The sequence below is a fragment of the Tyto alba genome, unplaced genomic scaffold (genome assembly GCF_018691265.1).
Source record: "Tyto alba isolate M040663 unplaced genomic scaffold, T.alba_DEE_v4.0 Super-Scaffold_10, whole genome shotgun sequence".
NCBI classification, from domain to species: domain Eukaryota; kingdom Metazoa; phylum Chordata; class Aves; order Strigiformes; family Tytonidae; genus Tyto; species Tyto alba.
Window position 1 is genome coordinate 14,928,519 of NW_024881262.1, and position 14,342 is coordinate 14,942,860.

Consider the following 14,342-nt stretch of genomic DNA (forward strand, 5'->3'; position numbering starts at 1 on the left):
TATTACTTAATCTGTAGCCCCTTTTATTTATCATATTGTTTCAAAAGGTGCTTATCAGAAAACATTTACCCAGTGAAATGTTCCAATACAAAAGGTAATTATTTTATACTTCAACTTAAACTGTAACTTAATTTTTAGGTTCTTTCCTTATAACATTTCCCTATAAACTGTGTATTGGTTCAATGTTATTAAACTTATAATTCTGAAAGCCAGCATGGGGTTCTATTTACCTTAAGCTCAAACAAGCGTTAACTCTCACCCTGCAGTAAGACACTGTTTTCATGGGTTTGTATCTTAGTTCTATTCTTAACATGAAGAAAGGCAAATCATGAAAAAGGGGGGGGGGGCGGCGGGGCAAGAAACTAACCTCCAATGGGATCTGAGCTGGTTAAATGACATTGACATGAAGAAACCCTTAAAGGATGTTCCTAAGGAAAAGGCTTTTATTGTAGGAAAAGACACAAATTGACAGAGAATGGAATGATGAGAAAGGAGATGCTTCTGTATTTTAAACCCTAATGTCTCATTTGCAGATAAAATAGGCTGGAATGCAACAGTAGTAAAGGTAAAAGGTAGTGTATCAATAAATTAGAAAACCAATAATTAAGGATATACTGCAGGTTGCTGTTCACATTTGAGAACTAAGAAATCCCTGAACTACATACCATTAAAGTTACATTTAAAAGGTTTTTTTCTAGATTATGTCCTTCCTATGCACTTCAGCTGTGTCCCCTGACAGGCATGTTTATACCGTTAGTCTAAAATAGCATATTCAAAATTCCCACCTCCACCCCCCCCTCCATTATTTCTTGCCAATAGAATTAAAAGAAAAAGTGGGGAATATATTTAGCCCCAACCAACCAGAGACAGATCCATGCAAGCTTATGGGACACACCTGTGATTCTAACCAAGTTTTTAAAATTATAGCCAAAGTCCTGAGACATTTCAGCCTGATCTTCCTAAAATAAGAAATTAGTTGCAGTTTAGGCCAGGTTTGCTGCTTCCTGGCACCCAGTGTTCCTTATTAGCCATCTAGCACACTATCCCCCTCTCTCACAATGACCGCAGGCCAAGGATGAGAAAGAAACCAAGAAGCAGCAGAGGGATCTCCCTCAGCATTCACTGCAAGCCTTCAACGATCTGCAGATTGAGACAAGATCTTGCTATCTAGAGAACTTTCAATGGACTTTTCCACTGGGAATCAGTCTACTGCCTCTAAACCCATACATGCCCTTCAACAGTAACAGTATGTTATGGTAGTATTTATGTCACCTAAAGGTGAGTTATGTGGAAAAAAAAATGACTACTTTGTTTGACATCAACTGCCAAATTTCACTGTATACTTGCCAATGTGGTTGAAAATGTGATTGCTTGCTATTCTTTTTGTACACTTTACTTCAAAATGTTAAGTAGTAAATACAATTTCAGAAATATATTCTGAATTACTTTAAGCAATACTTCCAATTCCCACAGTGTAAAGTAAGTCAACACAATATCAGAGTCTAGTTCCTACTCAACACATAAGTAAGAAAAAGAAGAATTTCACACATCTAATAGCCTTCCTTGAAGGAAGTGTAAAAGCCTGTCTGTAAATACTAATCATGCTATTGTCTTCTAGTTTTGTTAACACTTTGAGCACAGGTAATGGAACAAAAACAATTCTTTTCTCAGATACTATAGTATTACCTGTAATCATGCATTTCCTTTGTCAGTCCTGTGCTGTGTTCATTATGAATTGAAGAACAGAACGTAGATTCATCTAGACCTCTAAGTAAAGGAGAAAGACAGTGAGTTATTTAAGAAACCTGATATTTTAAATTAAGTATTCAGTAACTCAAGAGAGCTAGGTCTTTGTCAAGAGTTACACTGTAGTATAAAAGAACAAACTCTATGCATTAGTGTTTGTCTAGCTATTTTTGTCACAACTGCAAATACCAGTGAGATGTTAAAAGCAGTCCTCCTGTTGACATGTCTTACTCTGTAGGACAGTCATATCTATTTCAATCCAAATGGAGATACACTTAAATGAAGTAAAATACTAGTGTAACTGGTATTCAAAAGCCTCTAAAAAGTGAGTTTTATAAAACATTGTATGAAAGCAGTATGGACTAGTATTTCTTCAAATTATCTTAAGTTGTCTCTAAGTAGTAATGGAAGCATTTTAGAAACTATTATTAATCAATTTATCAAATAAATCAAATAAAAAAAGTTATTTTGCAGCATCTCTATCAAAATTTTATCCACCACTAGGTAAAGTACAGTTTACATTTTAATTACTTCCTCATCATTCATCTTCACAGGACTCTTCTACACGCTGTGAAAGCAAACATTGTAATTTAGATGATCTGCAGATAAGCAGGCACACCTAAAACATCACTGTTTACAGCTATGGGATCATTTCAACTACCAAACTCAATAAATCAGACATATCATGCCCGATATCCAGGCATTTTCTAGCAGACATACTTCAGATGCACAGGAAAATATCATAACCTTCTAAAAGGCTTTCACAGGTAACAAGACAAAGCTAGCACTATTCAACAAAATTTTTGTTTAATCTTGAATATCTATTAAGTTATCTACTAAAGAGGATCCAGAGTTTTCCCAGTGAAGAAAAAACTCTTTATTGTGCATATATAGTAATTATTTCCATTCTCTAGAACACAGGGAAAGCCTTAAACATCCTAACTATTGCAAAGGCTAGGATCATGCTTCCGCCAACTTCTCATAAAAGAACAGAAGGTGAAAATGTTCATCTGGCCACAAGTTTACAAGGTTACCCTAAAATTTTTCAAGTCCAAGGATTTTAAAATTACGATTTTTAGAGTAATAAAGATACAATTATCTGTTAATAACTATGCCTTTCCTCCCATTCTATCCCAAATGATAATTTTCCTGCACAAAAGGAATGTAACAATGAGTCCTAAAACTAAGTATGGTATGGAAGTACGCATATCTATGTGTGTAATGCTCATGCAAAGACAAAGCTTCTAGAAGTATGCTATCTGCTTTTTACAGTACTGTTACAGTACCAAACTCCCAGGGCATTTAAAAAAAAATCCCTGTGTTCACACAGTTTATTACATAAAGCACTCATCAACTTGGAGATTCGGTTAACACTAGCTAAAACAAAACAGACATACAAGGTCAAAGTTGCATCCTTTTTGGCTACGTGACCAAGTCTGATTTAGTTTAAGAACAATTACACTCGCATTTCCTATGTTTGAACCAGTGATCTTAATATTACATTATAAAAAGAACAATGATACAAAACTCAAGCCCTCATAACAGAATTAGTTGCCCAAGAAATCTTAATTTGCCTCCCTTCTGTATTGTGCTAACTTTTAATTATGTGATCAAACTGTTCTGTCTCTGGACACTTGCACAATTAACTGCACGGAGTGAATCCATCTTCATGATGCAATATTGTGCTTAGATCACAACTACAACTGTGTTGCTTGCCTTATGAATTTTACCATAAAGCCCTCAGTCTCAGATACCATCTTTTTACAAATATTAACTTGATTGTCTACCATGTTACTAGCAAATACAGATTTCTGGTTTTCACATAAACTGAAGAGCAGATTATGAAAAAGTATCTCGATGAAGGACAAGTTTTCAATACTACTTTCCAGAATATTTATCATTCATAAATTCAGCTATTATTTTGCAGGTGGTACCTATTACTTCACTACATGATCATACCTAAATCACTTTAAAGTTACAAACTCCCATTCCTGCTTGACCTTGTACAAAAGTGACTTAGTACTCTGCCTGTATCGGGTTTGTCTCGGATCCAGCTGCTTCTCCTCTTTATTATCCTATTGCTAAATAATGCTGTCTAGCTCAGCTACAGTACCTGACTAAACAAGTGGTCAGGCTCAGTTGTTGCTAATACATCAAACAAATTAAAGTTTGGCATATCAGCAAGAATGTGATTGAATAAATGCTCACATAACTTCACAGGCATATCTGAGATTTTTCCAGGGCTTACAAATTGGCTGAGTTATCACAAGAACATCAAAAGGCACAGTCAAACAGCCAACAAACACCAAGTTTCAAGTCACTGCTTTAATGCTGAGGAACAACATTTTTTTCTAAACACGTGGAGTCATATGTTTTTTCCCCATATCTGTTCTTAGCATAAAAATATAGTTTTGAGGGTTTTTTAATCTTGTCTGTGGGAAATATTCCCTTTGAGCAGTTTAAATTAGCAAAACTATAGGCATGAAAACAGGACCCTGTAATGCAAAATGACAAGCATCACTACCTGCATCACTGTAATTCATGGGAGGCTTAACATAAAAAATGCATACAAAGCTTTTAATTATTTACACATGAACTGAGACATTTCCACCATCCCAAAGGAGGAGTGCTCAGTTTTGTAACTGCTTGTATTATGACCATTTCTTTAAATTGTTGTCATTGTTGATAACTTTCCATACTATTTGTACACACTTTTTTCAAAAGCATAAGAAACATTTGAAAAGTATGTTTCTTGTTACAGAAATTTTGGCTGTTTTTCTTTTCTTCAGTCGCTGGTCATTAATTTTTGCCCTATGTTGTGCTTGGACTCTTCCACATGATAGTTCAATGCAGTGAACATTGATTTAAGTTAAACAGCTTATATTTCTGATCTGAACTTCTTATTTTAACAAGTAGTTGTCAAAAATTGAGAAGCCTGTGTTCATTTAACTTGTTAGCACTATGAGAAGGCCTTATCAGTCGCATCAGAAAAAAGAACTTTCTTCTTCAACCCTAATGTCATGCAACAGTGCTTGCTGGATAAGAGAAAATACAGTGCATCAAATCCAGTGAGCGCAGCTAGTACTGCCCACTGAAAGAAGCTTTCCATCAGTGCAAAAGTCCTGGTTTTGTTACTGAAGAGTATAACAAAAGAGGGATCAAATTCAGCTCAACTGGACTAAAATGTAGCTGCAGAGCTACACAATGGTAAGCATCAAGGTATTCGGTGAATTCCCCTCTTCCTAGATGCTCCTTGTGGGTCTAGCTCAGCAGCAACACAAAAAAAAAAGTAGCTTATTCCATCAGAACAAAAGTTTTTAAGAGTTTATAGAAGGAGAACTATTGCCTATAAACAGGTGCTCTGATTCTCAAACAACACTCCAGAAACAGGCAAAAAGCCTGCAGAGGCATGCAGCCTGTCACCTTATACAAATCATGCTTGATTAAAGGTAGATTAAACAAATACCTTCCTTCCAAAGTCACACTGAGCTAAAATCTCCCTGCTCTCACTATGGTTTAAACAGACTCAATGAGCTAAAACATCTGGCCAGAATATGATACCAATTTTCACCATGTTCTTAGATGTGCTATTGTATTTTTTTTTAAATGCAGTTTGAAGCACAACACAAAAGAAAAAAGTATTCTTACCGTACAACATCAAAACTTTGAACTGAATCATTCCAGAAATACTTCACGCTGTGATGTGTGAAATAACGAATCTGCAAGGGCAACAGACATGGATATTAAACTAGCACCACTTAACACCTCTGTTCTGACTTTATTCTGAATAGCAATAGAAAGTGAATTTAGAAAAACTTCACTGAAAAACAAACAGTTTTCTTTCAGCATTATCTTTCAAGCACTCCACAATTTCCAGTAACAGATTATTGAGCAAAGGAGTTGTGCTCCACCCAAAGAATGAGTTAGCCTTTTATACAAAAATAGCAGCTCATGTGTACTCTACTGCGGTGTGTTTACTTCAGATACTACTTGAGATACTTTTGAAATTAGCAAGGAGTAGTACTGCAGGTTTACTTACAGGCAAATATTTTTTCAAATCGTTTTTATTCTCTTCTGCAGCAGATTCACAGAAATGAACAGCATGGCCATTTGAAACCTTGTGTACAATAGGGTTAGGATTCTGTAAAGGATTGGCTCCCAAAGAAGGCATAACGCGAACCTTTGCACAAAACCATATCTTGAATTCATCCTTAAAAAGGGGGGAAAAAATAATTGGTTGAAACACCATTTAAACAGCATTTTACTAAATAGCTGTAGCAAAACTTGTCAACAACAGATGATAGATTAGTAAAGCCCATACATAACTACGGCAGCTATCCCCAAGTTAGTGTCAGCTACTTTAAGAATGCCATTTCCTTTCCACATTTCATTGTTTGCACTGAAATATTTACATTTTTTTAAGCAGTGAGTCTTGGTACTTGAATTTTGACATCTTCAGCCCTTCACAATTTAATATAGTTGTTCCACAGTAGAAGGAACTATGGGATTCCTATGCATTCAGATGTACCCACCCTGCAACTATAAATAACTGAAGACTTAACATATAACCAGATCATAACCAGGGACTGTACATGGAAGTTATGGAGGAAGAAAATCACTTGAAATCAAACCACACTTGAGTCCATAGTTACACCTTAATTCAATAACTATATCTTTCCTGAAGGAAGGAAGAAAACCTGAAAACCATGTTATCAGGTTGTATCAGCAAGGAATCTGTTCTGTAATTTTTGATGACAACAGCATTCCGGTATTTCATTCTTAAAATCCAAAAGCAAAGACCTTCTTTTAGCTAAGCCATCTTTGAACAGCTGTCAGTCTTCCCATATGGGCAGCAAAGCTACATACAGTACTAAGGAACACAGCTCTGCAGTGCTGTAAAACAAAATTACATCTACCTTGCAGGCAAGGATTTGTGTATTTTAGCAAGCAGCGAGAGGGATGTGAAACAACTGCAAAGTGGGAGATGTGCATCATCCTATAGACTTACAGTTGTTCTCAGCAGAACCACTTCACAGTCTTTAAGTGTAGTCCTTTTGCATGTTGCTTTCACACGCCACTGAGGCATCCAGTAGAGGAGGAGGAGAAGAAAGCCACCAGAACAGATCACTCCTACAGTAACTAGCACCAACTTCCAACGACACAGATCATAACCATAGATCTCCTGCATGGAAACAGAAACAAGTAGCAAACAATGACCCTCTTTAATTGCTCTGGCTTAGGAAACCAACATTAATTTTTCATAAAGTGTGCTATTTAAAGTGAATTAAATTTCAAAGCCATTTTTTCCTTTTTCTTTTCTGGGGGAAGGAGATATTTTAAAAACTTTATATGTTATGGCAAGACAACAAAAAGGAGGACTGTTTTGCTCAGTCAAATATAAACAACAGTAAAAGCCTCAGAAAGGCAAGAGCATACACACTGTTTACAACATTTCATTACAGGATATGTCTCCCCTCTGCACTGCTCCCTAAAGACCTAAGTTGCAAAACACAACCAGCCTTAAATCTCAGTTAATAACCAAATTTTTGACCACAACCATGACCCAGCACAAGCCAACTAAGCAGTTACAAGTAAAAGCATATTTGGTTTTGTCAAATGCTGATTTTACCCCATTGGCATTTGATGAGCTAGCATACATAGTTTTGAATGCTAGCATAACATTAGGTTTTGTTGTTAGCATACATAGTTTTTGTTGCTGGAGGAATTTCATACTTTGTAGGCAAGCATGTAAATATTTGTCAAACACTACTTTTTAGTAGAGAACTGGCTTATTTTGCCTGCCATTTAACAAGCAATGCTACTAATGAAACATTAGAAACTGCAAGTCTTACTGTCAAAGCTTCTGTAACTTGCACCAGCTGGAAAAATCCTCTTCTCCCACTAAAAAAACCCCAAAGTATTAAGTGTGCCTTCGTCAAAGGCAAGTACCAACTTAACCTGATGACAGCCAGGAACAGAAAATCATTCAGTGACTTACTAGATGCTGTGGTACATTCCTGAGTTTCACATTACATCATTAGATTGGATTTCCTGCTGCAAAAGGGCAATGAAGTTTCCCATTGAATCACACCCGCATTGTTCATATTGACACCAACTTTTTTGCAATTTTTTTTGTACTTTTCATTAAACAGTATTAGAAATTGTTAAAACTCCTTTCCTAAGAAAAGGCTTTTCAACAAGCTCATTTTGCATCCTTCTCAGCTAACAAAAACCAGAGGCAAAACCCATACTGTCTTCCCCCCGAAACACTGGAGTCAGTATTCATTCTTTACCAATAAAAACAGGTAGGTGAAAGATAGTGGGAGAGGTTAATGCTTCTTTTGGGGCAAAACAAAATTATTTCTTCTGAAAAGCATTTATTTTAGGGATCAGACCACAAGCACCTCAGTTTCATTTGTTGTTGTAAGGTGTATTTGCCTGCTCTCCATATTAGAGCGGGTCTAGTGAAGAGCAGCTTATTCCTTCTCTGTGCATGCTGTTAGGAAAAGGACTTCAATTCACAGGAACCTACCATTTTTTAAAACAAAAATCCTTATAATATCCCAAATATTTTCTGCTGTCTCTAGAAGGGGCTAAAAATTTAAAGACCAGCTGTTGCCATTTACCTGTCAAAGTTAACTGCTGCATCTTCCAGGACAAATAAGAGAGATCATTGCTCTAGTAGGAAGCAAAGCTTATGTGCTACCAAATGCCCATAAAAGAGCTTGCCATGCTTTAGGGAGCGGGTCTTATCTGCATAAATATGAATATGCAAGAGTATGAAGAGCACAGTCAGATTATGAAGCATTAACCTGTTTTCAATGACAAGAAAAAAGCTCCAAGATTTGGAGAAAAGAAAAAGGGGAGGGAAAAAAAAAAAAAACACAACACTTTGCTTCCATTTCCTTTTTTAAAAAAAAAGTTAAGTACCAATATCTGTCATCTATTGGACTACTGACCTTGATGTAGCCAACCCAGAACCATTGCAAAGGCTTTCGACAAAAACATTCCCTATCCCAAGATTAGATTTCTTAATACCAAAAAAATATTATCAAGAATAACCTTATAAAATTCCTAAACTCATTTAAACTGAGACAGTCCGCTTCCTGATGTAATATGCCAATTTTGAAAGAAAACCATGAAAATGTGTTTCTTTCAATGTATGAAAATAGATGAACAGAATTAATTACCATCTCATCCTCCTCTGCTTTATTGACAAATTTCTTTTCTTCTTTCTCCATGTTTAGTATGATATGGAACTTCTCAACTTGAGATATGGAAGACCTTTAACAACAAAAGAATTAAAATTTGAAGCAACATTACTGATTTTATACCTACATATGAAGCTGGTTTATTTTCTGCAAGTTGAGTTATTTTCTGTATGCGCATACACATAAAACATACTGACAACACATTAATATAGATCTTTAATTAGCACTGATACTAGTTTCCAGCAATAATGACCCAAAGAGCTCTAGTAAAGCTTTAAGATTGAATACTGGATAAATAAAAGTGATATATCGCAGAAACAGCAGGCTTTGAAGAAGAGAAAAGAGCTTGTACCAATTTAGCTTGGTTACATTCTACATGCAGCAAACAGTTTTTGGTACAGTCTACAAACTTCACAATAGAAACGTAAATTGAACCTGTAAAAAAAAAAGAGAGCTTAAAAGTAGGTCAAGATTTCACATTTCTATCATTCTATACTGTAATAGCTCCAATCAGAAGCTTTCAGAAGCCAGGCTATCCTCCACAAGGAATAGCATTGTACTCAAGATGTGCGTATCTCTTCTGAGAAGATAAGTAAGTATGTGCTAAAAATGTTTGGTACCCAGTTTAATACTTCTCAATCAAGACATGCTTAATGATATTCTTTCCAATTCTTTTACCTTTCAATTTGTATCAATGGGTTCATTTCTTATTGCAATTCTCTTATAGATGCAAATCTTGAGGGGTGCTTTGAGTATAGATTATGATCACAAGTTTCGTGAATAGGGAAAGGCACGAAAAAATGCAAAGCTGTCTATGACATGAACATATTGCACAATGATCCATATTCCAATAGGGAAGAACTACAACCAAAAGGCTACAATATATGATGAAGCTCTTCAGAAGTTTCAACATCACAAAGAAAATCAAAGATAAAGTCAAAAAGCTAAATTTTTGAAATTCAAACTGCATCTAACCTTCAATTGGGCACCCCTGTACATGTTAATTGGATACAATTTATAACTAATGCACCCATATCATATTTCCACAGGACCACCTACCATAGTTAAAACCACTGAATAACCAGTGATCAACTGACAAGGCATGCATGGATTAACTATCATTCTCTGCACTGACATTGTACAGTTCTGTTTGTATTTATTGCACTTGTAATTTTTCAAAAGTCTGTTACAAAAAAAAAATTAAGGTGAATTAACTTAACTTAATCTCAGCTGTCCACGCAAGACTAGGATGCCACTATTCAAAATACTTAATACCAGGTATCATGATAAAATCACAACCATTACCAAATTCTCTGCTGTCATTAACTACCCAACATTTTCACAAATCAAACCAGACTTCAAGTCAGATCCTCTCAAAGCCAGCCTGTGGACCCACACACTTACATTCAGCGGCAATGCCAGTTTGCCAACTTCAAAAGGTCCTTCCTCCCTGCTCCTGCAGTTTATCAACATCATCACATCCTCACGTGTTTTCTGCAAGCTACCACCTCCTTTCCAATTAAATCAACAAAGCAGGAACCCAACAGAAAAGGTTTCTGTTGCTGCCCAAATCTGGGTCTCCTCAGACATTAATTCCTACTGCTAAATAAGGTCCTAGTGCGAGAAACACACACTCAAAGAAAAGAACTGTATCACAACACAGGGCTCAGTCACAAGTGAAAAACAACTTGGCACTTCATAAATGAGTGCTTGATACAATTTGTATTTTGTTCTGCATGGAAGGAAGATAATTCAATAACAACTGTCATCTTTGACAGAAACACCAGCTCACACACTCCCTGCTTTGTTAATCTGAAAATTTTCTATTACTATCCAATACTGAACTATGGATACCTTTCTTACTGCAGATTAATTTGGAAATTAAGCCAAAAGATGTGCACCACTGATACACCACCTTATCTGTTACAGAAGTCATGCAAGTTCTAAACCACGTTTTTGTTTAAATTGCCATTTTTCTTCACTAAACAGCTTTTTATCCTGGGAAAGGTAGATACAGCTACGTAGATATGAAATTAGTTAAAATCTGTCCTAAACCCACACAAGATTGCTAAGAAAGCTCCTGAGAACAATCTTTTAATTAATAATATCAAACAACTTCATTTACACTGTACAAATTACATTTTCAATCAAGAAGCCATGCAGCCAGAAAAAGTTTTGTGTATTTACAGAATTATACTTCTAATAAAGTTCACAGCTCCATGAGAGAATGATTAGATTTATCATACTTGAACTAGTCTGCTCTTAAAACAAACGTGCATTTCTCCACTATAGTGTACTGCAACATCAAAAACAGTGCCTGCAGGCAAAACTCCAATCTTGATGAACATATCTAGCAGCAACTGTACTTGATACAGGAAAGCACCAGGTGGCAAAATAAACGCAAACAGCCTCAAGATCAATCAATCCCAACTGAGATTTCCATATGGCCAACACATCAGAACAGGCAGCTTATGGGACACCGAGGCAGCATGAGGGAAGTACAATCACTTTAATTTAGGGCTGTTCCACAGCTAGGAAGGAGCGCCAAGTTGTCAGTCTGAAGAAGCACAAAGGAAAATCTCAGCACTGAGAGCACCACAATAATTCCTGTGATTCACTGAGTTCTTTGAACAGCTGGGTAGAATCACACAGGGAATACAGAAGGAACCTTAGGAGGCTATTTTTAACTCACATCATTAGCTCCATCTGCATTATTTTATATAGACTCATTTACTGAGCAACCTTCAAGTAACACATACATTCTCAATATTTCACATACTAACTGTAATTTTCCATATTAAACTCAAATTCAATCTCTAAAATTAGAAAACATTAGAGATCTTCTCTTAGTTGATGGGTCATGAAAATCATTAATGTTCAGCAATAAAGAACAGCACGCTTTCTGCAATCTTATCCCTTTTAGCACATCGTCAGCCCAAGCTCATCATCAAGAGTTCAAACACATAACTGCTTTGGGTTTGTTTCTCACCGCCCTACTGAAAGTTGGGGTTGAACACCACCACCATGGGCTCCACAGGGCTGCCCTCTTTGGAGGTGGCTTCAGGCTGCCGGGCAGACTGAAGAAAGAAGAAGTAACATCTGACCAATTCAGAAGAGACTTTAGCAATCTGAATTTGATCTTTACTCCTTTCTATAATATGGTGGAAAAATAAATATTTTAATACTTTAAATATAAGTCTTGGACTCTTCAGAATACAAGGGAGTATGACATTTCACTAGTACTCAGATTGAAGTGAGGTTGAAATCCACTCACAAGCAGCAACGTGGACTCAGGAATATTCAAATATAAAGTGCTTCTGGTTCAAGGGCTGCCACTCAGCCTCTCTCTGACACAAGCTCCCTGGAGTGAATAGCTAGAGAAGTCCTTTTCCCCCTTTAACGAACTGAAAACAGCACCCAAAAAGCATTATTTATTCCTTTTAAAGAAAGAGGCCAAACCCAATGAAAATGGTGAAAGTTACTGTCACTCCACTTACATAATTTTTACACATTTAGCTACTATTGTATAGCTAAGCATATTCTAGTCAGAAATGTAGGAAGTATCAAAAAGGTCTGTAAAAGAAACGCAATTTGCCACTGAGACTAAGAGAATTAAATCCCTTGCAACATTTTAGAACATAGGTATAAATCTAACAAATGGTGTAACAATTGGCTGAGCAGTGTCTGAACTTCTAAGAGCATACATTTGAATCACAAGCTTAAACAGTAAATCTGCAACTTTGTAAATAAAAGTATATCAAAATTAAGTTAAACTGCATTTGCTATTTGCCTCTGTCCTGATGAGTATGTGACTGAGTAGGACAGCACCTGCAGTTTCAGATTTAAGTCGATATAATTTTGGAGCTAAAGTAGATCACAAATTGGATCACTGCAGAAATGACAGCAGTGTACAGACCTTAAAACTACATGTATCCCCCACAGTGAGAAAATGTTGCACCTTTTCTGAATTTCTAGTATCTATTTGCTGATTTATCATGACTAAACATCCAGGATACCAAGCAGTTCTACCAAAATATTTATAAGCAATAGCATTTGTGTAGCAACACTATAAAAGGTGCAAGTGAACTTAAGGAAAAAGTTGTTAAAGAACTACAATAAGCCTCGGTCATGATGCCTGAAGAGTTCTGCAAGCCACACTTTCGAAGGACTACTAGCTTATCCGAAGACAATTTTCTAATAGTTGGTATAATTAACAAACTACTTCAGTGCATATTTTACCCCTCGAGTTTGACTTGAGGGGTGGGAAGCAAAGAGATCTTCCCTCTGTTCTTCTCAACTTTTGTCCCAGGTTCATAATCCTTCAAAAAATAACTCAGCTTTAGCATAAGTACACTGTTGCCATCAGTTTATTCTTCCAGTTTTACAGTTTAACTGCAAGTTTTATAATTTCAAGAAAAAAATGCCAAGGTCTGGAAAGACTAGTTACAAAAGAAACTTGTAAGATCTCCCGCAGTCACTGGGCAATTTGAATATCAGGTTTCTCAGATGACAATATAATTTTGATAGCTCAAGTCTTTAGTAAAATCCATGTAAGTATATGCATTAAAAAAATTATCAAGTTGTTACATATGTTTATGCTGTCACTATTCATCTGCTTAAAATACATAAGTAAACTTACAACACTACCTTAAACACTCCTCATTTTCTTCTTTTCAGATATTTGTAAAAATCCTGAGATAGCTAAAAGAGTTTCTCTTACCAACAAGCAGTCCAGCAGCTGTCCTCTGCACTTGCTTTTGACATGAGTTAGTGAGGCAGTTCTTAATAACTGAGACCCTATCTACAAGGGAAGTCCTGACAAATGAACTATTTTGTCTAAAATCTAAAAAAAGTCTCCAAGGGCTTTTCAAACTGTTATCAAAAGATTAACATATCAAAGAAAATTTGGCACTGCTTGGAATGCCTTTTTGTTGTGTTTTTTTTTTGTGTGTGTGGGTTTTTTTTTTTTTTTCCCCCCTCTTCCCTCCAGTGTGGCCAAACAATTGCAAGACTGTGGCTGGGCTGGCACAGAGGCTGCGCTTCCAGGCACCCGGTCCAGCTCCTGCTATTCAAACCACAAATGCCTCACCAGGAGCCTGCGGACAGTTTCAGGTCTATGCACGAGTCCTGATACTATCTGGCCAGCTAAAAACATACATGTTTCTGACCAAGCCCTTCCTTGTATTACAGCTGTTGTGACTGAAGACAACAACACTCATTTTGAGGGGCTAGTCAATGATAAAGGCAGCAGTTAAACACACACATTGCTCACTCTCAGCATTTTACAGTTTATCACAGAATATAATGGAGCAATTGCATACACCGATTTTTGAGAACAAGTGCTACAAAGCTGAAACAGGTAACTTTGTCGATACTTGAATGCTG

General features: G+C 36.4%; 1 protein-coding gene across 4 annotated transcripts in view; it reads right to left on the reverse strand.

Annotated features, from left to right (window-relative positions):
* The window catches only part of ATP13A3 (ATPase 13A3), a 62,092-nt gene that overhangs the window by 30,443 nt on the left and 17,307 nt on the right, over positions 1 to 14,342 (reverse strand). For all 4 annotated transcript variants that reach the window (XM_042796873.1, XM_042796863.1, XM_042796869.1 and 1 more), the window contains exons 3-7: positions 8,937 to 9,030; positions 6,755 to 6,928; positions 5,786 to 5,956; positions 5,395 to 5,465; positions 1,687 to 1,767 (exon numbers count right to left, since the gene is read on the reverse strand). In XM_042796873.1, the coding sequence (XP_042652807.1) occupies positions 1,687 to 1,767; positions 5,395 to 5,465; positions 5,786 to 5,956; positions 6,755 to 6,928; positions 8,937 to 9,030 (591 nt within the window). The remainder of the gene's footprint in view (positions 1 to 1,686; positions 1,768 to 5,394; positions 5,466 to 5,785; positions 5,957 to 6,754; positions 6,929 to 8,936; positions 9,031 to 14,342) is intronic.